Genomic DNA, 25,528 nt, shown 5'->3' with positions numbered 1-25,528 from the left:
ACTTAAAGCCACGTCTTACTCAAATAAATCATTCTAAAACCCAAATATGAACCTTAAAATATTAAAAATTATTAATCTATGTTTTTAAGATTAATCTTTTTAGTTTAGTATACAGTACGAATTAATTATTTTGCAAACCTACACCCTAAATATTAACGATTGTAAATTAAATTATTCCGCCGGCGTCTCGGCTTTAGGGCCTTCGGCCCTGCAGCCTCGAATTAATTAGGGTTTAGGCTCGAGGGAGTAGGGCCACCGGCCCTACACCCTCAATCCTAAACCCTAACAGTCGGCCAATTAATATACAGTACGAATTAATCTTTCTAAAACCCAAAACCAAACCTAAACCCTAAATGTTAACGATTGTAAATTAATTTATTCCGCCGGCGTCTCGGCTTTAGGGCCTTCGGCCCTGCAGCCTCGAATTAATTAGGGTTTAGGCTCGAGGGAGTAGGGCCGCCGGCCCTACACCCTCAATCCTAAACCCTAACCGTCGGCCAATTTAATATACAGTACGGATTAATCTTTCTAAAACCAAACCTAAACCCTAAATGTTAACGATTGTAAATTAATTTATTCCGTCGGCGTCTCGGCTTTAGGGCCTTCGGCCCTGCAGCCTCGAATTAATTAGGGTTTAGGCTCGAGGGAGTAGGGCCTAAAGGCCCTACACCCTCAATCCTAAACCCTAACCGTCGGCCAATTTAATTTCAGGTATAAATAAATCACTCTCTAAATTGTAAGCAACGATTTTTTTATTAACATCTGCTTGTAAGAGTATTATTAACTCAGACCAATGTGGCAGTGCCCCACAAAATGAAACTTAGTCGCACAAAAGTCAAAACGTCATTGGAAGTCACGTTTTGCTTGAATTAAATATGAAAATTAGAAAACGCAGGTTCATGTGGCGTTCTGAGGTGACAGGCTGGGCCATCATTTTAAATTGTGACAAATGGGTCATTACGTGCAACAAAAGTGACACTCAAGGCTTTTTCTCTAATATTTACTACTATTTAGAGTATCCCTTATTTATTAAATTTATGACAGAGAGTCTATATACTATCTCACGCATTAAGAGTTGAAAGTAGAGATGCACAAAAGATCTGTTCGGGCCAGATCCAGACCGGACCATAAAAATCCGGATTTTTTTGAAACCAGATCGGACCGGGCTTTTTTAAAAATCGGACCGGGCCGGGCCGGGTTTTCCCAAAAATACTAGGCCTGGTTTAGTTATAAAAAGTCTTGATTTTTTAAAAATCCGAATTTTATCCGGATTTTTTTGAAAATACTAGGCCTCTTTTAGGCCCTCAGACCGGGACGGGCCAGACCGGGTTTTTTTCGGATCGGGTTTTTCAGATTTTTTCCCAGATCAGATCGGATCGGATTTCAGATTTCAGATTTTTTGAACATCTCTGGTTGAAAGTATGAAACTAAAGTGGGATACGCAAGATCATCCGTCTGTGGTTGACTTTATGTGTGCTGTTCTCACCTCTTAAGATACATATTGACTTTGATTATCCAATGCCTATTAATCCCAGCTCAGACAGATCAAATCAACCTTATCAACGCCTTTTATGTGCACCGCAAACAAACTCCTGGACACCACTTGAGACACTTCCTGTCTAAATTCCAACATTCCCCTGTCCGAATAAAGCCCAAAAGAGAGAATAATGAAGAAGCTCAGCTCAAGCTTCAGGCTCGAAAGAGGCTCATCACTAAGCAACAGGCTAGAAAGATCCAACAGCTCCCTGCTCGCCTCCGAGTCCATCTCTCCCAGAATCACCACTTACGAGAAACTCTCCCAGTCCTCCAGATTCGCCGACGAGACTCCTCGAATATCGCATCACAAGAGGGAGAGTAAAAGTGGGTGGTCATATCTGAGCAAGGTCTTGTCTTCGTTTAGGAAAACAGAGGGCCAGGCTGATAATGTTGTCAAGCAGATGAAGAGCACAGTAGAGGAGAAGAAGAAGAAGAAGAAGAAGAGGAGTTCTTGGCTTCCTGATCCGCAGCAGAGATGGCCTGTGCAAGGCTGGTAGCTGGATCAAGGATACAAGGCTAGAAAAATCTTTTGTTCATTCTCAGAATATTGTTGGATTTATAAGTTTCGTTTGTAAATTTGTTCATCTTTCCCTCTATGGTTTTTTGTTTTACATTATTCAAACACTTACAAATTGGTTTTTTTCTTCCATTTTTATATATCTATTTTTAAGAGTAAAGTTTTATGGAGATCATTTTTATTGGAGATTAGAGACCATGGAAACCAATTATGTTCTGCAATCAAAACACTATAAAATATATTATTTTGTGAAGTATGTTCAACAAATATCATGTATTCATTAAAATTGTTGAAGATCGTCTATGTTTCATAAGAATATAATGTATGTTCTGCAAGTTGAACAATGTCCTGCAAACTAAATATTTTTCGTAGAATATAACATATTATGATGTTCTACATGCGAAACTTATATGATATTCAAGATTTTAAAGTGAAATAATGATTTTGTACAACATGATGTGCAAAACTATACGTTTTGCAATGTTTTTATGCAATATTTCACTTGCAGGACATAAGTGGTCTCCAATAAAACTATACGTTTTGCAATTTTATTTATATTTATAAGTTTATTTATATTTTTAAAATATTTTTAATAATAATTTTTCATATCTATATCCATGATTTGTATTTTCAATGCTTAACTTGCTTAGAACTTAAACAAATCACCCATTTTTAACATATTAATTAGGAGTACTTAATGAAAAAATTTATAGAACTAACAAGTTTTTGATATTGTTTTTCTTAAATAGACAAGTAAAATGAGATGAATGGAGTTTCATGAAAAAGTCTCTAACTTCATTTTCTGCAACTTACTTCACTTCAAACTCGTCGATCCGAACGAGTCTGATAAGGGTGTCTATTAAGCCAGGATGGCTTCCTGTTTTGCAATCAGAATCATGATATGCGCTGGGAATACAAACAATAGGTCTGTAATCATTTTTATCACTTTTTCTATGGACTCTCCAAATATCACTACATGAGAAAATGATCCTATGTATCATTTTGCAATCCAAAACTAGTCTACTGTTAATCTCTCTTTCAATTCTTAAGTAGAATATTAAAACTTAAACACAGCTTCGTGTAGCGTTTAGCATTTGATACTCTAAAAACTATTTCATATAGCATTCCACTCAAAAATGTCAAATTATATTAAATGTTACAGTAATTTTAAATCTAAACCCAACACAATCTAATATTTTCTCTAAGAATCAGAATGGAATTAAAACGCTGAATTATCCTGCATTAACAGACCATTTTCTATAACTCTAATATTTTAGACATTTCTCGGAAAAATAATTATATAAGAGTCCTTTTCTCCATTTTTATCAACTTCCGTTCAATCAGAATGTCTTGTAATTTTAGGAAAAATTTAATATATTTAGACCGCCCTTTTGTGGCAGATATTTCTCGATAAATCGAAATATGACCAACGGTAGTTCAATATTCCATTCTAAAAATGGAAAGTTCGAAACAATTGGGATTTTGACTCATATTTATGAGATGCAAAAAATATGTACTCTAAGAGTTATTCGCAATAGCGATTATGACTAAAATTCTCCAGCAAGCTTCCCTCCTCACTATCGTATATTCATGTCATAACCATATTCAAACTACCTTTTGCACTGCTAAGAAAACTTCAGAAATAAATTAGCACAATGAAAACTCGGTTAAAGAAAATGGAGAAAACATCTATGAATTCAAGTTCCATGTTTTTACTTACCTTTCTGTTTGTTTCTCTTGCCTAGGAAAGCAGAAAACATTACAAGAAAATGTAACATTCCAGATATGCAAAGAAAAAAGGGGCACCCTATAATTCCTTGGAAAAAATGTACAATATTATTACAAATGTAATGTTCTCGCTGTTTTTCATCCCCTGCTTTCGTGATTTACAACAAAGAGAGCTGAAATGCTCAAAAGGATAAACGATCCAACTTTAGTATTGTCACGAATGTAATGTTCTCGCTGCTTTTCGTTCCCCAGCTTCCGTGATTTAAATCAAAACGAGCTTAAATGCTCAAGGATAAACGATCCAACTTCAGTATTGTCCCGGATCTTTGCACTCACAAGTCACACTAGTAACTAATTACAAGGACTTCAAAATTAACCCAGAAAAAGAAGGCTATCTCACAAGTTACAACAGAAAGGAAGGTTGAGCATAATAGCAATATACAACAGGAATATACTCATCATCCAAGTCTCTGCTAATCTGTAGGACTTTGTTGATCAAGAACTCTATATGTTTTCCAGTCTGATTCTTCTCTAGGTTGTCTCAAGGCAACAAAGTGAAGAGCATCACTCCGCACCTGATAGATGTGGCATGCCCAGGGATACGAGTCTGGGGCTGACCATACTTTCTGTTCTTCAAAAACTGTTTCCTCGGCACATGATTCTGCCACACAGTACATGTCACTAGGTTCAGGCTCGTCATAACTAGGGACAACAATACATCCAAGAGAGACATAACCCTCAGGGGCACGTGGAAGCCATATCGATACGGCAGTGATGTAGTCATCTGAGCAGTTCCTCCACACCTACACCAAACTTGCGATTATTTGGTGTTTCAAAAGTATAAGGTAACAGAATGAAGAACATTTCAAGTGGCATTCTCCCAAATGTGCAGTGATACAACTACAAATTAGAACATGATGGGACTTTGATATGGTGGAACTGCTGCAACATGAGGTTTTATAATGACTCTATTCAGCCATAAGCCAAACAGATCATTGGTTCATGAATTTACAGCTGACTTCGGCACTAGGTATAACCAATTCACACATTTTCAGAGTTCTTATAATTATGTAGATAGCATAACATTGAGATGCACTCGAAACAATTTGAACTAGCCAACAATTGCATTTGTATAGTCATCATCATATGCCAGCTACTTCAAAATTATTTAGTCAGGATGGAGCTTATATTTTTATTATCTGAAATAATCTATAAACATTAGAAGATAATATTGGGTATCTTACGTTTCATGATTTGTAATTTGTTCACCATAGGATGAGAGTTAGCCATGCGAACAATTGGCTAGTCAAAAGTTATTCTGGTTACCAAAAGATTAATATCATAAATTGCTTTCAGAAACCAGAAGAAACTACTTTGTTAGAGGATAGTCTGAACTCTGAAGAACACCAGAATAATTAGTCGTCGACTGCGAAACAAAGTCAGAGGCGGTTCTAAAATACTTTAAGATTGGGTCAATCCAATTTTTCTACAAAATAAGAAGGGGTTTACTTACCGAGTCATTTCAATCTTCTTAAAAGCAGCAAAGTCAAATTAGATTTAATCTTTTATTTCGCTTCATTGCATTTTCATTATACTAATAAGTCTACAAATTGTTAAGCCACAATAGATAGAGAGTTCATAAAAGACTAATAATTCAGAGATATGTTTTGTACAGAAATCTCAGAAGCATTTGCCATGTTCTTTTTTCACATTAAGAAATCAAAAGGCCTGTTTTACTGTATTTAAGAGATCAAAAGTTTTATCAACTTAAAAGCCAAGTGTATTTTTAAAAAATAAAATAAAATATTTACATGCGCATTTTCAGATTTTTTTTGCAAAAAATGTTCAAAAAATTAATAATGTATTCGACTTTGCTGTCTACGAATTCACTAATAAAGGGACAAGGAAATAATGTAAAGGATAATATCATATTACCAAATATAGGTCTATATATAATTAGTTTACCAATAAAAGTAAGAAAATTATCAGAGCAAGTTCATTCTTAATTGTGCAAAAAGAGATGCAACCACAGTATATACTATATATGATGGAAAAAAGGTAGCTTAGAAATGTTTTTAAACATGAAGGACAATATCAAGGCGTTCCAAGAGGGGTGTGCTATAAATATTGATGTATAGTCATCGTATTAAAAGTCCTAAGATGAACGTTAAGTTTTACATGTGATCATATAGGATTATATGTGCTGTGTGCATGGTTAAAGAGGTTGGCTACTTGGCTCTTATACATAAGGATGAAGTGAGCAATTTTCAGACTTTCAACGCAGGGAAAATAGCAAGTGTTAGGGATCAAGTTGATAGCAGTAATCATGTATAGTCTCCTTGTATTAGAATTTAATCAATGTTGAATGCAATCTCACATTCTTACCAGATCGTAACCAACTGGATGTGCAAAAAGTTTATTGCTGTTGAAATATATGGCAGCAGCATTGGGAGGATGGGAACCAACATGGGCTATATCCCCAATAGAGACATATCTGAAAAATAAATGGTTACATAATCAGATGCCAATAATATAGCCTCCAACGAAGCAGAGAAATGCTTCTCTCTTTTTGTTTTCTTTCCCTTTATCTTGCTCTTGTACATGTAAAGTAGGCACAGACATGATATCTAGATTTCAAACATATAGCTTCCAGCTAATAAGAGAACTCGAAAATCAATAACTTGAACTCATATAAACATCTTCCTAGACATACTTGATTAAATTAACCCGACCATATTGTCATTCCCGGCCTTATTCTATCATTGAAGAATGTTTTTCTTTTCCGCTTGGACCACCATTTTATTAAAAGAAAATTTGATACTCAAGTTTTCTGGTGCTGGGAGAACATCCTTTAACTGTACTGGTTACATGTGTACTATACGTGATCTTAGTCACCTACTCAACAGTTATAAGAGAATCTTCTCTTATTCACCAAAAGCCCAAAACGCTTCACTATCCGAGCATAAGGTGAGCACAGATACAGAGCAGAACAGTACTGCTTCACATTTCATTCTAATAGAAGGATTAAAATACAGATCAAAGAAAAGAGTAATGAAATATAAATAATATGATTTACCCCTCGGGACAGATCGGCCGCCAAATGCTACATACAGCACTGTCTCCTACAACCTAAAGCAGACAATATCTACCATTAGTAAAATCATTTCCAGGACAACTATCATAAAAATTTAATTAAATGCACATGAACTCTAGTTACCTGCTTTTTGGACAATGTACATCGTCTTCTCGGTTCTTGTTCACTGCTCCAAACTTTTGAAAAGTTGATGCTGTGTTTAACAAATTTCCGCTCAGCAGAAATAGAATCAGACGATGAAAGATCTCTTGATCTGATAATGGCCCTGTTCTGGTTACGCGAGTCTCTCCAATCAGTTTCACTCCATGCAAAACACACATGTCTTTGGCTTGAAGGAACCTTTAAAGAAAGAGAGATATTATATTAATAATAGGTACATTCTGTAAGATTAAGCTAAGCCTGTTCGGTGCAGTGACTTACAAGTCCAACTTGTATTATTAGGAGTCACAGTGGTCTAAGTTATATGTCTAAAAGGAGGAAGGAGGTTGACAAATATTAATATTATCCTCACTACATGTCCTTCTAGCATTTTCAAAATTTTATTTTTTACTATAACATGCAATAAATTGAACTATCCTTACAAATTTTTATAACTTAAAACTAAAATCCTTCCTAGTCAAAAATTAACTTTAGGCAACAACTAGGTTTGTTTTAATTAAGCCAAACAGGCCCTAACCTTTAGTGTCAGGTTTTTCATGTCAGACTGATATACTTTCCACATCTTGCGCACCACAGAACAGATACTAACAGCTTGGGGCTCTCTATCTTCCGCTGCTTCTTCAATATTGCACTTAATAACATGGACAAACGATTCTGATTTTCGAAAATTCTTTAGATGAAGAATTAAGTAAGATGGTCTTGAGTAGCCTGCTTTTGCCAACTCCAATGCCATAAGCTCTTCCCAGGACACATCCCACAGGATCTTACATGGCTTCTTATCCATCTTGTCCGGAGCCAGACACTTCGTTATTAACAAAAGCCACACACAAGGAATTGTTAAGACATTAATATCTCAATACAATTACAAAGTGATAAACAAGAAGCGTTTACTTCCTCTGTCCCATTCATTGTGATCACGTTTTAGTTCGTCCCAAAACTATTGTCCATTTTCATTTTATATGATAAATAAGTACTGATTGTGTTAATTTATTCGAAAAATAGAACAATATACTGGTAACTATTAGTTTATTTAATATGATTGAAGAAATTGCGGAAAACTCATTGTGGACAAAATGAGTGGGACGGAGGGAGTACATCTAATTGTTCCAAACCTGTAACAGCATGATTCTTTTGTTAGTTATTAAAACAATTCTTCTGTATGGAACAACAAAATGGTCCTCATAGTAATCCGACCATGCGAACTTTGAGGGCTCCTTGAACAGTTCAGTGCATCCAAAATGTCGACTAGCTTCTGCAAGGTAGAGCACCATCTGCACAACAAGAAGAGTTGTTAACATCACGCCTATTACATAATGGATTACAAGTTTTAAATGACAGGAACTAAAGCGGATTTATTTTAACTGTTTTCTTTTGAAACACTCTTTTCTGGATTAAAAGGCAGATATTTTGGGATTTAATGGACATCTAAATATAGCATCTATTATACCAACTGAATGATGATAAAAATTGTAAAACCAATTCATAGTCAGTGCACGAGAACAACTAACCAGTACTAGATCCTGCTTAAAGCTTGTAAGAACACTTCTTCTTATTAAAACTAGTATAAGATATTAACCATACTTCTCACTTTGACAAGATAGCCAATGTAAAAATATATAAGAATAATGAAATCAATGCCCACTTTCAAACTCAGGCGATAGCCTTTTGAATTTATAGTCGATAATACTTCTATTTATGCCTATACCTTAGTAGATACATATTTCTTACGCTGTGTGACTTTTACAAAAAGAATTCCCACAGATTAGCCACCACCTTCTGGGATCGTATATAAGCACATATGAAAGATATATAATTATTTGACAAAACTCATGTGTTATTCATGGACAAAACTCATGTGTTATTCATGATGGTGTACCTGTCCAACTGCTTCCCTCTCACAATACTCCGTTAGAACATTATCAGCACGAATAAGTCGGGGATTTCTAATTCTCTGCAGGGTAGTTTTGTTGCTGAGAATTTCCAAGCACCTCGAACAACTGGCACCAATTCCATCAACAGTCAAAGAGAAAAAATCCAGTGCTCCACTAACTGGCTGTACAACAAACCCTAAAAATGCACGTCCCAGCCCATGAGCAAGCCCAACAACACCGTTATCTCTGGCACTCTCCATAGGTTTCTTCACCACACCTGAAACTCCAAAAGCGACTCCTTGCGCTAGAGCTTCTGTTCCTTGCATAATTCCATCACCTACCCCAGTAATTCTTCGTGACCATACCTAATTCATCATTCAATTAATAAAACATCTAGTATTGGTGAATTCTAAAAATTTGTAACAACTGAATTACTTACTTGCTTTGAACGCAGCTGCATAAACTGCCCATCTGTCGAAAGCTCGGCAAACCCTTTACTAAGAGAAGCTAAGGTGGAGCTCGTCATACCTAATACATCGACCGAAAAAATCAAATGCAGTGGATTATGTATTAGATCTCTCCAGATACGGTTTCCTATCGCAGGAATGACGGAACTTTTTCTCATAAATCTGTCTCTGTGCATCACTTTCCTCAGATGTACCTAGAGGAGAAAATTGACAGATATACTGTAGCGTTAACTCATAGTGTAGTCATGACATCTAAGAGACGTATATATGATTCATTATGATAGGAAAAGAGAACATGTACACAAGTGTTGTTCATAAGATTTTAGCGACAAAATGAAGCGGAAAAGTTACTCCAATTGAAAAATTCTGCATAACTGGCAGATAACTCAATTGACTATAATTTTAACAGAAGACATCTTCAAAAACAACATTCTGTACACCTGAATAGATATAATAAAATTTTATTCTCTCATGTAGGACATGTTTTATTATAACATTAATAATCCAAGTAGGTGGCAGGGAGGGCGCTGGGGATGAAAACAAGGTAATAAGATGGAGTGGAGGGTTGTACTGATATCTTCGTCATAACGCTTCTAGTTTTCCAGTACTACATACCGCGGGGGCACAATGAACCCTTGCTCTATCAAATACACCCAACATGCGGCTAAGATCCCAGTGGCATAGACACCAATATGCGGCAAAGATTACATTCAAGTGGGGGGGGTGGGGGGGTGGGGGGGGGGGGGGGATCTGATAAAAGAAGAGGATGCAAGAATGATAAATGGATCAAGGTCACAATAACACGAACTATTATGTTTACATATAATTAGTTTCTTCAAGCATGGAGATGCATTACGGATTTTGGTGCATCATACTCTCCACTTGTAGTAAAATGCAGAGACAGGGATAAGGTCCATCAAGGATCACAATCATCTAATCTTCTGACCCGACAAATAGAATGCAAATAGGATGATTTGGACCTTAAAAAATCATGTATTTCATCTTTCCCTCCTTCAGAACACAATCAAATTGGTCAATATTTCCACTGTCAATGTTTCCACTTTATCTAACCTAGAATTGGAGGCAAGTGCAACATACCAAACTATCAAACTCTACTGATCAAAACACAGAATGGAGCTGACCTGAATTTTAAATGCATTGCCGATTGCAGAGAGTATGGGGCTCCATACACCTAGGACTCCATGTGGTCTTTGAGCAGGTGCAGTTTCCATTGCCAACTTTAGCCTTACCTCTGAGACGTCTATTAAACTGAAATTCACAGTAAAAAGTTGCCATGTAACGTATTTTATAAAATATAGGGAAGCACTATTTCTGCAAGCCACTCTTCAATAATAAACAAGAAACTGTCATGTAATTGCATCATTTATGTCTGCAAGTAATAATGAAAAAATCGAAAGAAAAAAGTCGCTATCTTGATACCAAGGACAGATACAAGGTAAAACAACTAACAAGCTTCAAGATATATACTTTCAGCTCCTCATATCCCTGAAGCTTAAAATGAAATAAATTATATGCAAACAATGCCATGATGATGCAGTACGAAGATGCAATTTGATCGATTAGGCACAACCACTTTTGCAAGATAGGTTCTGTATATTTATGTTTCAACAAATGGTAATAGAAATGTCAAATAGCGATCTCAACTTGAAAATTATTTATATACTCATTCTCATAAGATCTTTGTTCCAGTTAAAAAGAACAAAAAAGAAGGAAGTGAGGCTGTGCAAACTTCTCATTAGAGCTTTGCTAAGCTGAACAAAACAGTAAGAAGTAATACTAGATGTAAATCTTACTTTATCCGTATCTCTGGATCAACTTGTGTTACACTTGAACTTTGAGAAATACGATCTAGTTGAAGATTATTGTAAAAATCTACAAAAGCCCAGATAACGGGTTCATGTATGTTAAGTCTCCAACACTTGTCGGTCACCTAAAAATTTACCATTTGATTCTGTGAGATAAAACATATAAATATACTTGATGCCACCTTTCATTTCAAGGGTAGGCAACTGTACCAAATTTATGAAGAAAAAGGTTAAAGAAGTATTACCCGTATGTAGACATATGGATAGACCTCGATACCATCAAGATTTTCATTTCGTATAGTAACAGTCATCTTGAAAACTGGATGATTTATATCAGAGGCTTGTTCAGGTGCTAGCAACACTGGCATTGGGGTTAATGGGAGCTGATTATCGAGCTGCAAGTAGCCTAGTATAAGCTTGAATCTGGAAGTATTACAAAACCCAAGTTAAAAATCGACTTTACAGGAGAATCAAGTCCACGTCAACTAATTTAGGCATTTGGCAAAGAAGTGCATATACGTGTCATAGTTGTTTGAAGACAGCATCATGGTCATTTATTTCTCATCTTTTCAAGCATATTAAAAAAATTCTCCTAGCAATCATGGAAACACAAATTTTGAATTAACAAAAAAATCGTTCACCTTTTCTATTATTTCTCATCTTTCCATGCATATTAAAAAAATAAGAATGAAAACAAAAAACTAAAAAGGTTATATATACACCCTTAATTTTCAAGAAAATGTGCTATGGGTCGATTGTGGTGATGTATATGTTAAAAAAAAAACAAGAAGCCCAGCTAACAAAACTTTAGAGCTCCTGTGTAAAAGAGATCAATTCAATGATATCGAAATCCTTGCATTAATCAATTACAATTATATATGTGTGAGCATGAGGAGCATTAGCCATCACCAATTTAGTAGAAATAAAGCCTGAAGCACATCTTCAAAGAAAGGGAATTTTGGAGAATGTCTCAACCACACAATATGAAATTATATACGATAAGAATTTATAACAATTTAACCTGCTTGTAGTCCCACCATCGTAACCGGTTGAATAGGACATAAAAACTCGTTCTAGGCACAGAAAGGAGAGCTCCTTTGGTCTATGGTCAACAACAGAAACCCCTACAACTCCCAACTCAACAATCAGCTCTAGTGGTGCTGAAGTCTCCCGCATCTCGGTCTGCATGTCAAATTGTCTCTGGATGCCACCAGATGTTCTATCTTCCACAAACCGAGCAACCTTAGCACCATCTATTTCTACGACATTAAAAGACACCTGTGACTGACCATCACCTGAGGGACATATTTCAGGTTTATCCAAATCAACTTTCCATACTCTGGTACTACCACCGCTGCAGATCTCAGTATCTAAAAGTTTTTCGCCATAGGGATCCTCCCAAGCAAAACTGGTAGTTGAAAGAGGTCCCAAGAGAATCCAGGCATCATCACCAAATCCAGACTGACGAAATTTTAGGGTGGTGTTGCTTGTTCTATTTTCAATCCTGTAGAGCACAAGTATTGTATATCAGACAGAATATAGACATCAACGATTATATAGCCAGAGGTACGGATTAATGCCCCTTGCCCTTTTCCTGAGAAAAGGCCCCATATACCACAATTTCCACAAGTAATGTCCAAAATACCAGAGTTGGGAAAAACGGCCCGAAAAATCACTTATTATCGCCAGATAATCAAGCGTTTTGATTTTTGGAAGAAAATGGTACATCGTGTTGCGTTTAGGTCTGAAAATCCTACAAAACGTAACACGATCTGGCGTTTGGAATGCAAAGTGATATTTGGGGCCATCTTCTCTGGTAGTAATATTTGGGCCCTTATCCCTGAGAAAAGTGATAGATTGGACCAACACCCCTTTTTCCTCCCACTCACACTATCACCGTCAACATACACACATTAAAATGTGCAACTCCTTACCTTATCGGGCCATTTGGAGATCCAAGACGAAATACAACAATAAAACGAGATCCTTCCTCATAACCACGAATCTCTGTCCGCAAAGATATCCTCAACCCATCACGTTTTTTTAAAACTAAAGAGATGGTGTCCTCCTTTAAGATTTGAATAGGAAATGACCATTCTGTGTTTTCCATGCGAACCTAAAGTACACAAGACAAGAAATGTATCCAACTTAAATCAGTTAAATGCTTAACTTCATCTTGAGATCCCACGGGGTCAAAACAATGCTTTACACCTAGTACAGAACCTTCAATTTTATGCCATGTCAAAACTTCTTAAGTATACATAACTTGACAGATTCTTTGACTGTCAATATTGATTTGGTCTTCAACTTCCTTACAAGTCCATGACTAAAGAGCTCAATTAGTTGATATAACGTTCATGATAAGTGAACAGATGCTTGAATGGTACAAATATTGATTTTTCAGATCATTCCTACTGGTCCCAATATTTAAGATCAGCTATCAACACAAAACAATGTACCAAGATCTACACGGTCAACCTTTATATGATAAATTTCTTGGCCACTACAATATTTTGCATATGAAGTCCAGATACATAAGGTCATTACATGCATCAGATAATTTAAGGGTTTGAAACTTTTTGTTTTCCATTTTTTTAATTTTTTGATTTTCTTTTATTTTATTCACATTTTTCAAAAAAAATAATCAGGTTTTGTTGAATTTTTTCAGAATTTTTCATGATTTTTTTTCAATTTTTTTGATTTTTTTTAATTTCTTTTTTGAACTTTCCGTTGACTACTTAACGGAACTGACGGAGAATGATGATTTTGAAAGTTTTTAATTACTTGGTGATGCGTTTGAAAGTTTTTTCAACAACATTACTCAGTTGCAAGTTTCCAGTCAGGTTAGTGATGAATTAGCTATTTAACCCGATAATTTAAGTTTTACAAGATTCTTATGTTACACTAATTTTGTCAGACATGCAACCTAATTCTGAACGCAAATGGGTAATTTACCTGTAATTTACTAGTTTCACCACCTTCGCCACTTTCGCGATATACATAGGAGACTCTAGCATCCCATGCACGCAGAACTTTTGGTTCATCTTCACTGCTTAACTTGATATGCAAGTCCCTACCTACTCTGTTTGTAAAAGTCATATATGGCCGAACAAAGATCACCTAAAGAAGTGATCATTCAAGTTACTACCGCTTTCAAGTATAATATTGTATTAAATATAGCATGTATAAAGTAGGAACTATGGAGTAGAAATAACCTTCGTGGCAACAGATTGATAAGGGCATGGTTTAGATGATACAAAGAGAAGCATGCAGTTCCCGTCAGCATCATAGGCACGCAGCTCCATTGACCCGTCCTAAGAAAATATATATATATATATATACATATAAAACCACAAATCCTTTTACTTTAATAAAATGTGAAATACGAATGCTATATACAATACCATGTCTCCGAGTGGAGATAGATCTGCCACAGGTCCAAACCGTTCCAGACCGGATTGACTTATAGCCGCTGACAGACCCAGCATCTTAAAGTTCAATGTTGAGTCAATAGTATAACCTTCATATATCTCCTCTTCAGTAATTTCTTGGAGAATAACTTCATTGCTTTTCTTTGACTGGAAGGGCAAGGAAAGTCTAGTAGTGCTTTTTCTTGACATGTCATGAATTTTAAGAGTAAGAGGTGGACATCTTGCAATGGCAAACCAGTTAGACGAGTAGACTCTAATAATCTTTTCTAGCACCGGATTATCATTGTTATGGTTCTGTTCAAGAATGATATGAACAATCCTGCAAATATTTAACAACGTAAGAAATAGAACTTCTAAAGGAAATCAAAGTTGTAATATCTATAGAGATAGACATATTGACATGTAATATATTTGAACACTTTTGAGACATGGTCGAACCTTCCAGAAACTGAACTTCTCAAACTTATAGCTCGTGCTACAGCCTTGGTGGGATGTGATATAAGAACAGCTTCCTACATAAGAACCGACAAAGTTCGTCTCTTAATCCATATCAAGCAAACAATATTAGATAAAGTAAACAATGAGTTTGTGATCTTTAAATCTTACATGTACTGGAAGCCATCCTTTCTGTGGAAGTAGTGATAAGTACAAGGGATTACGAATGTCGGCATTAAAAACCTTTACAGTCTCTCCGGGAGCAAATACTCCTCTTGAGCAGTCCACGAAGTGGCCACTGGCTTGCATCTCAAGAACAGAATACTCCGCGGCGATTGGCAGAAAGTTGGAAACAGACAACGGAGAATTGATCACAAGACTCCAATCCTGAATAGAATCAGAATGAATGTCCTTTGCTATCTCTGATGCATGGATGGTCAAAGCAAACCACAGTCCTCGGGAAGTATGCGATGATGATCCACTAACTTCAGAGCAATACAACAGTTTCTCAGACTCTGTGAGACTTGAAACACATACTTCTCTTTGTTTACACCCATCAGAATCTTCCGACTCACCAGGCTTATTTTGCACTGAACTCCATGAGTATCTATTTTGATTCTTAGTATGAGAAGGTTTTAAGCACAAAATATAAGATCCTGACTGTGTCAATGCAGATAGAGGAAGAGGGAGAGTTTGCCCAGGTCCTACTGGTCCTACAAAGATGTGGTGCTTCGTGACAGCAGATACTGATCTCCTGTTCCTGATCCATCTTCTTTGCCTTGCATAGTTTACAAACTTTAGAGGATCATAAGAATTAGGCCATTTTAAGCTTTCAATGTTCGGAGCATAAACCCACCCCTCGCCAGTAATAACTGAAGCTGTATCTAAATGCCAATCATCAATCCACTCCCACCCTGAAGGCAAATTAATTCCAAAATTTCCCTGTACATATGAAAGCAATTACAAACAGTGTAACCTATAGAGTGTACAAGAATGACCGAGCTCCAGTATATGACTACAGTATGCAGAAATTAGTACTCCCATGTATGTCTGCGGTATGCAAGATATAGTACGGTTGGCAACAAAATAGTAATTGTTGTAAAACTTGTAAGGGTATTCCGATAGTTGATAAATGTGTTTTGGGCTTAAAAATTTACATAAGGCCTTCAGATACCCTTGGTTATAACCAGTGTTCTGAAATTTATAGTTATTCGTACTCAACATCACAATTAGAATTCTGAAGCAGACATTTAGAGTATTTACGTACAAGAGAAAATTAGGTGGTTAACTGATTGCATACGCATAACTTACCTGAGGTGATACTCCTCCATCCGCTAAATCATCTTTCGGTTCGGTCACAGAACTAACCCACCCAGTTTCTGGGTTGTATTTTTCAGTTTCAAGAAAGTCATCTGTAACAATTTCGTTACTATTACCCTGTACATCTTCCACAGCATCATCTTGCGGCCCAATGTCATTTTCTCTTCGTTTGAGACATAGGTCAAAAGAAAAGTCGGTGCTATTACAAACAGAGACCAGGGATCGGATATTTACATATCTGTTGCCGTTTTTCACACTGACTTCACTGGCAACAACATCATTACCTAGACGCCAACAAGCAGCAGGTGCAGCATAATTTAGCCTTACTGTAGTCCAAGGACCTTCCCTTGTAGGACTTATTTGAATAAAACCAGACTTTTTACTCCTGTCAAGTGCTTGCTCATTGCTTTCGGCATCAGACCCCCGTGATAAGAACACAGCACACTTAATTCTACCAGTAGACTTCTTTAATACATTTCTTTGGGTCATCTCCTACACAAACATCAGTTAGGCGATATGAGCAAGTAAATTTGACAGACATCATTTAAGTATATCCTAAAATTGTTCTATTTATAAAGACAATCTTCTTACAGAACACTCACACGTGACTTTAAAGAAGTAAATTCAATCCACTTCAACGCTTTTGTATAATCAACATAGTCCGAGGTGTCTCCGGTTTCTGCTATAAGATTCAGAGAAGCTGAAAAATATCCAACAGGGTCTCCTGCAAAAATAGTTGATTATTACTCCCTCTGTCCCTCTCATTTCTTTACAGTTACTATATTGGGATGTCCCTCTCATTTCTTTACGTTACTATAAATAGTAAGTTTTTCCCATCATTACACCCACTATCCTCCCCCACTATCTCATATTTAACAATAAAAACTACTATTACACCCACTACTTTCCTCCACTATCTCAAATCTATTATTAAATATTGATGGGTCCCACCATTTTACCCACTTTTCATCTAACTTTACTCATTTTTCATACATTGTCTTGGTCTCCGTGTCCCCCTCCAATGTAAACAATTGAGGGGGACGGAGGGAGTACAATGACTGCAGGCAAGCATATTATGTTGCTATGTCTTATCAGATAGGTTTCCATTATCATAATTTTATGTTCAGATATCCAATTATTTGGCTCGCAGCCTGGTGAGCTCGTCATAAATACCCGCAATGAATTTTTTAAACCCAACATAATCCAAGATTTAAAGGCTTGGAGACTGAGGAAATGTTCAAAAAATGATGTACCTTAACCAATACCTATCAGAAGGCCTTAAACAAAAAATGTGAACTAGAAAGATGCACCATGATTAAGTACCTTTCCCCATGTCAGTTACAATCAACTCCACATTGTAGTTGTCCTGTTAGATAAGAAAGTCTATCAGATATTCAGATTTGTGCCAGAAATTGGTTGAATGGAGCAATCATATCAGTGCAGCTGTAAATCAGCTTACAGTTTTGAACCAATATAGAGATGAAGATTCAACTTATATGATAAAAATAATTATGATAGATAATATTTACACTAGGAACATAATTCATGTCTTCATACGCTTACATAGAACTGAAAAATTTTGTTAGAAGAAAACTATAACCACCTAAACTTCAGATAGATATACCAACTAAGATAACACACAAAATCTCAAACTCACTAACAAAAAATAATAAGAAAACACTAATATTTACATACAGAGAACCAGAATACTATAGTAAAGGTTAATACAAAGAGTAAAAACTAATAGCTTAATATGGCCATGTAATATGTATTATATTGCAAGATAAGTGATCCATGTGAAAAGAATAGACATTAAAGAGCAAATGCAAAAAGGACTAACAAAAAATAACAGGACTATTAATTATTTTTCAACAAATCGGATATCAATCTTATTTAATAAGGTGTTAACAGATGATATCTATTGTGCAGTGTGTAAGTAAGAGCATTTACAGACCGAAGATTCAATTTTGAAGAAAAATATTTCATTCCACTTCACTGACACGAGCTCAGAAGATACTGATGCAACTGAACTGGTGCCACATGTCCGGGCACTTTGTTGATTTAGAGGTGATCCACTAACGAGGCTCTGATTTAATGTTAGACGCACTGCTACAGTATATTGACGAGAAGATGGTCCTGCTGCTCTTGTTAACTGCAATATAAGATAAAAAAAGAAGCTGAAGACGACAAAAGCCCTCCCTTGAATTAAAAGACTTTATGAACAACACTACAGTATCAGTAATGAAGATTAGAGACCATTGTTGCAGATATCACGATCATCAATAGTGAAGTAAACTATAAAAAATGTTCGATTCTACTTTAGGTAACAATATCAAACAAAATTTCCAACTCTTCTAACGATAACATTTTGTAAACAAAGCACCAGAGAGATTACAAACTAAACAAGACTAACAAAACAGAACAAAACTGCCCATACAAAAAAAAGGTAACTATAAAAAAGATCTAAAAATGATAACCCTTCGAAGACTAATAAACCCACTAGAAACCCAAAACTAACACTTTCCCAGACTTCATCAATCGAAACCGACTTATATTCAATATTATGTCTGTTATTCCTCTCCAACCAAATCACCTAAAAATCAGCTAAAACAGTAGATACCCAGAGACGGTTAGGCCCTTGTTCCCCACTAAAATAAAAGTAACCGATGACATGAATCTGGCATAGACCAACATATACCAAACTCTGGACTATAAGAAGACTAGCAAAATTACAGTCAAGACAAAGAAGGCAAATAGACTCAGACCCTCTGCAACAGACACAACATCAAGGCGACAAGCACTAGTACTGTCTTCGACTCTTCGGCATGGCAGAATATCAACACTAGGGTTTTTTAGGAACTAAAGCCAACAACCTTAGAGTTAGAGGCAGAACAATTCTTCCACAAAATATCTCGTTGAAAACCTTTATTCTAGTGCTGCATATGAAGGCAGACTGTAAGAGAAGGTTATATACTTAAAATCATATAGAAACCAGTACACAGATTCCTCAAAGTTTAATACTGTCTGAATACTCTTTTCTTATATTGAACAAAAGGTGACACAAACATGAGAAAAGCCAGTACAAATATGAAAACATCATTAAAAACTACAGTTTCTATAGAGAACTCAGATGAAATATAAGAATAACTCGAGATGCTTGATTTTCTTACAGATATTATATTCATATCATACATACATACATACATACATACATACATACATACATATATATATATATATATATATATATATATATATTATGGTAACAGTGAAAAATTATAATGACATGATGCAATATTATGAGAAATGAAACTTTGATCTTATATTTATAAAAATTATATTAAAGATATAAAGAAAACAGAAAACATACTACTGCCTCTGATATCATGATTGTCACCATTGTCCTGAGTTTCATGCAATGAATTCCTCTCAAATGTGCTTCAAGCATATTCTTCAATACTGGAACTTTCAAAGGCTTCATTTCGCCAGATGGCATCTTAATTATGTTGGTAAGTCCCCGAATCTCAGTAGCGCGAACAAAAACATCCTGACCAAGTTTATTTTGTGGGATGACACAAAAATTTCTCTTGTGATGAATGTCAATGATAGGAGTTTCACCAAATGTAGAAGAAACAGCTTCCTGGATGAACATGTAAAGGAAAAGATATTATTAATTTGTCTTCGAGTATAGGGCCATATGTTTGGTTCAAATACAGAGCACAGGACATAAATAGTGATTTACCCTCATTTTGTAAGACTCATGCACGTTAGATAGATTTGTCCAGCTTGCATAAGCTTGAAATACCATGTTGGCATTAGAAACTGTAACATTTAAGTTCAGATCTCTGGTAGATGTGATCCGTAACTGAGATGGAACACCTGGGGAACTAAGATCATATTGGTACCTGATAACAAAAACATGACACATTTGTGATGTGAGGAGTCTTTCTATATTCCTACATCGAATGAAATAATCAGGATATGCTTATGAGCTATGAGATCCAAATATAAATTCAGTGACACTGACAGGCAAAAAGAAGCAGATCATTATGATAAGAACATTTTAAACAGGGCAGGAAACAATTCCTCAAAGATTTTACTATGTTGATGAACAAGCCTTGTTAGAAGTATGGCTAAAAAATTTACCATTGCAACTTTAACTAAGGTAGAGCCCTGCTAGGCCTGTACACAAACTACAAGGTGATTCATCAACGTGGTTGGCCATTTACCTATTCATAATATATTAATTCTTCCACTTAAGCTCATTGCATAAGGCTTTGGTCGATGTCATAAGACATGATAATAAGGAGCCATAGTTACGGCAACGTGGTCACTCAAGCAGAGCACTCAACGAAACATACTATGATCAATGATAAACTAAGAGGCAACCAGTCATTACATTTGTAAGGAAAGGAATTAAACCTTTCCAAGGCAAATGGTAGAGTACAACACATGCTCATTTAACATGTAACAACCCCCATACAACATCCAAACACTTAGAAATGTTGTTCAAAATATAAGGTTAAGTTCAAATACCAAGTGCAACAACAAATCATGAGCATTTGGGAGCTGTTGCGGTTGTTAAGGTTAACCCAAGCTGGTTGCATTTGTATCGATATGGCTTATTGAAAATGCGAGAAGGTCCAGGGTTTCCAATTTGGGCCCAGGATTCGACCCAGGCTGTTATACAGCAAGAACCATGTTAGACACTCCATCCTTGTTCAAGCATCATAAGGGTCCAAGACAATGATCCCACACCAACCAGCATCATTACCAAGGAAAATATAAATGCAGTTAACTGCACTTTTCACTATATTAAAGAGCAATTATATAATGCCGTTCCAGACATTATGTCGCTGTTTTTAACAATCCTACTACGAACTAGTCCACTGGTATGCCTCTTGTTATCGGACCTACAGGTTGGCATAAACTTCCAACTTTCTGGCATCCAGGATCACGAGTTTGGCAATCATGAACATTCATGTACTCTATATGAAAGGTAATAGATTCAATATTAAGATGCCGGTGGTTCATCCTTTCCATTGCATAAAAACAATCCAGAATTATCCTTCATTTTTTTATTCCTCCCAACCCCAATTGAGATTTTAACTTAGTAGACTAAGCTAGGCCTGATCTTCACAAAGTGGGTCAGACTCCAGACAGAATTCTTTCATTATTACTATAAGCCTTATCAAAGCTCATTCCACTCCTTGTTCTATAGCCAAATAGGATCCTTGCAGAGAACAAAACACATTTGTGCATATCATGATGGAAGCATGCAACATGGAATGATAATATTTGATGACGACAAAATAACGTCTTACGGTGCCCAAAAAACTAAATACACAGAAATAATTTAGTCAAAGAGTCATGACAGCACACACAGTATATGTGTGTGTGTGTGTGTGTGCAGACATCATTCAATGATGTTGATTTATAGAGCACTTCAACATTAATTTCCAGAAGCAGGTAAGGTTAATGTCTTCCGCCCACTTCGACTGTTTACTAAAAACCTAAAATCGGTAAACTTAAAGTTCAGAATTCAAGATTACTATTAGAGAAGATAATAATAGATTTAGGCCTTATATATCACCTTACAACTCCATCAACCGGTTCAACTAGAGGCTCCCACATTTCATACTTGTCATTAAATGATCTAGCAGCAAAAGAAAAGCTGACAGTTGATTTCAAGTAATCAGGCCTTCCATGTAAGCTAAAACCAATGCTGCTGAGGGATATATTAAACAATGGGACCATCTGCAGTTCAGAACAATTTTAAGATTAAAATAAGATCTTTAACCAAACAAAGCATTTATGCTACAGCAGTGCCACATATTCGACTATGATTTAGTTATAAATATATCTTCCTGTACTCATTTCTACACAAAAAACAAAGACCTTTGCAGATATAGATTGATTCTTTTGAATTAAATAGCATGCATAAAACTGATCAGTTGAAACCATACTATACAAATATGAAAATCTTGACTACTAGACAAGGGCGATTCTGGGTGCATAAGAATCATTATCATAAAAGGGAAACCCCTGACATGCAGTAACAATAAGTCTACTGTGACAAAGCAAGCAGCAGTATTAGCGAAATTCTAACCTCTCTCCTATACAAAAACATAGATAAAGGCCATAGCCAAACATATACTACATATCTGTGACCCAAAACAGTATTAGCTAAAGGAGCAAGAAGCGCATCAGCATTTTACAACTAAAGATACAATGAAAACGTAAGATTGGCGATTAGTTACCGAACATATATCACATCTGCTTTCAACTACGAGGAATGTACGAAACTACAAAACCTAACAAAGATACCTCAACATAGCAATTCAGCTATGTTCCATACATCTGAATCAGTCCCCAAACCACACCAACTATTCACTATATAAGATCGGCATAGTTGCTTTTGCCAGTTGGCAGATCTTTTTGGGCAATATATTACTATAATTGAAGTAACTTATAGCAAACTGTGTGCGACCCTATCAACATGTGACTTTGAAACTTGAGTTATAAAATGGTAACCAAAATCAGCACAAGATCATCTACTAGTTTTTAATGTAAAACTTTTATCAAACAAAGGTTCAAAATATGTTTGGCTAGTCAAACCAAAGTTTCATAGATGTTTCAAAGAAATGATCCAAAAGCGTACAGTCCGAAAATTGACACCAAAAGGCGCCACCGTGTGGTATATAAATTTAATCTTAGGACAACACTAATAGCAAAATACTATGAAGTTTTACTATACGGCTTACCAAACCTCCATAGTCATCAAAAAGTGCTGCTGAAAATGTTCCTATGTGAGCATCTACAATAGTATCATCTGAGCCACTTGGTAGGTTAGGATCAGCAAGCTTTACTGCAAACCTTCTAGGGGGCTTCTTGAAACCACTACGAGCAATAAAAGTTCCGAGCTCATTGCAAACTCCCCATATGCTAAATGGTTCTCTAGTGAACTTATAATCAGAAGTATCCCATACGCTTTCCTCCAAAAATTGACCTCCAGTGACCATATCGCTCCTCATGCATCTTAATGAGACAAAATCAGATTGCTTTGGTGTGCCTTTACATGCAACACAACCAAGGGACACATAACCTGGTGGTGGCTGCGGCAGCCAAAAGGATATTATTTCGGTTCCTCTAGTTTTTTTAATCTGCCCCACAAACTGATAATCTACAGGAATTTTAAAGAGCTCCTCATCTTCAGAACCGTGAAGAACAATGCTGGTGTTTGGGTGCTCATGCCTGTAAAAGTTGACCAAGAATCCTTAATTGCAATAATGATATCAACAAGGTACTTGCGAGGAGGAAAAAAAATTTAATAAACAACATTGTTTCACTATCCTACCCTTTAACAGCAATATCGCCGAAGTAAACCATCCCATGAGGAACAAGAGGACGCCATAGAGATAATTTCTTTCTTGATGACGAACCTTGATTCCACCATATCAACTGAAAGCTAGCAACAGACTCGAAACGACGGCCCGAATTTAAAGTCAGTGACCTCTCTGATGAGACGTTGCGTTCATGGCCATTAGATGATTGTTGGGTGTATGATCTTTCTGAACTATTTAAAGACATGTCTCGTACTCTAAGAAGTTCCAGGCGGAGTTCATAGGCTTGACCAGAAAAACTCAGAGTTGTTGGATCTGCTGGGAGGAAAGAACCAACAGAATTACCGACACGCCAAAACGCCACGAGAATGGAAGGATTTCTGCAAAAATAAATGTCCCATTTAAACCTAAAATTTGGTCCTGAAGTCTAATACAAAACTCCCAGTGACATAAAATCAGGCACATTAAGGTCAGTCGCAACTGAAGGAGCATCTTAAAAAAAAACAATTATGATAAAAACTGATATAAATGCATCCACATAGACCAGGATGATGTGTGACCAGTTTTGAAAAAACAATTCGATTGATGTGATTTACTCTGAGTGATCTAAACTGACATCGCTCGACTATGATTGTTATTACAATATGAAAGCACTGGCAAACAAAGCTTCCTTTGGACTTTGCCCAGGTTTACACAATATGTTCAACTTAATTTTATATTGCATAAAATTTGATACTGAGTATCATTATTTTTTTCAAAAAAATAATAAGTACATATAAACTGGAATTTAGCATGTTTATAATCCTAAAAATGCACGGAAAGATAGGAGGTTCAACATACTGATGACTAGTGCTAATTGTGATGCAGTCCCTCAAGGAACATGGAGAGACTAAAGAAGCCGAGATACAGAATGCTGAGGTGAGTGGAGGCTGTGCTCTTCCAGGGGACACGACACATCCCAATGCAACATAACCTTTAGGCGCTACAGGGAACCAAATAGAAAAGTTTTCATCCCCATCACAAAGGACGGACTTTGTTGTCTGGTCATGCATAACTGACCCCGCAGAATCCATGATCTCGCCACTAGATAAGGGCCAAACAAGCTTAAATGACTCGGGTCTCTTGACTCTTACAAAGCTGGTGTTGACCGCTAATACACCTTTTGCTGGGGGCTTGTCACTGTGATTGGAAGGTTAATGTTATTGTTAGTAGGTGTTCGTGTGTAAATATCAAACTGAGAGACCACAGTACATGCTGAGAAAGTTACTGACAGTGGCATTAAATAGTCACCAAGAACAGCAAAGCCTGGAGGTGCATGCGGTCTCCAAAATGCATAAGTTTGGTCACTGCTGGGATCTGATACGATTTTCTAGTGAATATACTATCAACCAGAAAAAAATGCTTTAAACTGAAACTCTAAAATCTAAATATATATTTACGCAAAAGAATAAAGGGTCACTAAGCATACTCTTGATTGTTCCGATTTTGTCGAACTCAGAGCACATTATTGTCATCTTGTTTGATGTCTTTCTCAAAAATGCCAAAATATCGTCTTCAACTGCTATAAATAGCCTTAAGATGCTAAATGAGAAATTCATAAATATATCTGAAACGGTTGCATGTATATTTGTCTTCCCTGAAGCATTGGAGAACTTCAGAAAAGTATCAAAAGGTTCCAATATTTTGATTCCATTGCTCTCCATTGTAAACCCAAGAGCACTTGCATTCATTTCAACTGCATCGCCCTTCATTACAAGCCTAGAATGACAAAGATACATCAATATGATATAAGATAGCTTCG

General features: G+C 36.2%; 1 protein-coding gene across 1 annotated transcript in view; it reads right to left on the bottom strand.

The window, feature by feature from the left end:
• Nucleotides 1-3,720: 3,720 nt before the first annotated feature.
• LOC108193497 (uncharacterized) overlaps nt 3,721-25,528 on the bottom strand; it is a 54,281-nt gene continuing 32,473 nt past the window's right edge. The window contains exons 35-64 of the mRNA XM_017360183.2: nt 25,196-25,485; nt 24,999-25,083; nt 24,568-24,906; nt 23,742-24,107; nt 23,149-23,638; nt 21,978-22,141; nt 20,127-20,289; nt 19,755-20,024; nt 18,339-18,536; nt 17,708-17,750; nt 16,987-17,108; nt 16,376-16,876; nt 15,236-16,006; nt 15,068-15,141; nt 14,603-14,948; nt 14,414-14,512; nt 14,154-14,318; nt 13,133-13,314; nt 12,220-12,702; nt 11,444-11,621; nt 11,187-11,323; nt 10,515-10,641; nt 9,345-9,566; nt 8,911-9,270; nt 8,147-8,305; nt 7,552-7,836; nt 6,999-7,214; nt 6,858-6,910; nt 6,167-6,275; nt 3,721-4,584 (exon numbers count right to left, since the gene is read on the bottom strand). Coding sequence (XP_017215672.1) covers nt 4,255-4,584; nt 6,167-6,275; nt 6,858-6,910; nt 6,999-7,214; nt 7,552-7,836; nt 8,147-8,305; nt 8,911-9,270; nt 9,345-9,566; nt 10,515-10,641; nt 11,187-11,323; nt 11,444-11,621; nt 12,220-12,702; nt 13,133-13,314; nt 14,154-14,318; nt 14,414-14,512; nt 14,603-14,948; nt 15,068-15,141; nt 15,236-16,006; nt 16,376-16,876; nt 16,987-17,108; nt 17,708-17,750; nt 18,339-18,536; nt 19,755-20,024; nt 20,127-20,289; nt 21,978-22,141; nt 23,149-23,638; nt 23,742-24,107; nt 24,568-24,906; nt 24,999-25,083; nt 25,196-25,485 — 7,327 coding nt within the window. The 3' untranslated portion in view covers nt 3,721-4,254. The remainder of the gene's footprint in view (nt 4,585-6,166; nt 6,276-6,857; nt 6,911-6,998; nt 7,215-7,551; nt 7,837-8,146; nt 8,306-8,910; nt 9,271-9,344; nt 9,567-10,514; nt 10,642-11,186; nt 11,324-11,443; nt 11,622-12,219; nt 12,703-13,132; nt 13,315-14,153; nt 14,319-14,413; nt 14,513-14,602; nt 14,949-15,067; nt 15,142-15,235; nt 16,007-16,375; nt 16,877-16,986; nt 17,109-17,707; nt 17,751-18,338; nt 18,537-19,754; nt 20,025-20,126; nt 20,290-21,977; nt 22,142-23,148; nt 23,639-23,741; nt 24,108-24,567; nt 24,907-24,998; nt 25,084-25,195; nt 25,486-25,528) is intronic.

The sequence above is a fragment of the Daucus carota genome, chromosome 1 (assembly GCF_001625215.2).
Source record: "Daucus carota subsp. sativus chromosome 1, DH1 v3.0, whole genome shotgun sequence".
Classification (NCBI taxonomy): domain Eukaryota; kingdom Viridiplantae; phylum Streptophyta; class Magnoliopsida; order Apiales; family Apiaceae; genus Daucus; species Daucus carota.
The sequence above is the reverse complement of the archived record's forward strand: the minus strand, read 5'-3'. Positions and strand labels throughout refer to the sequence as shown.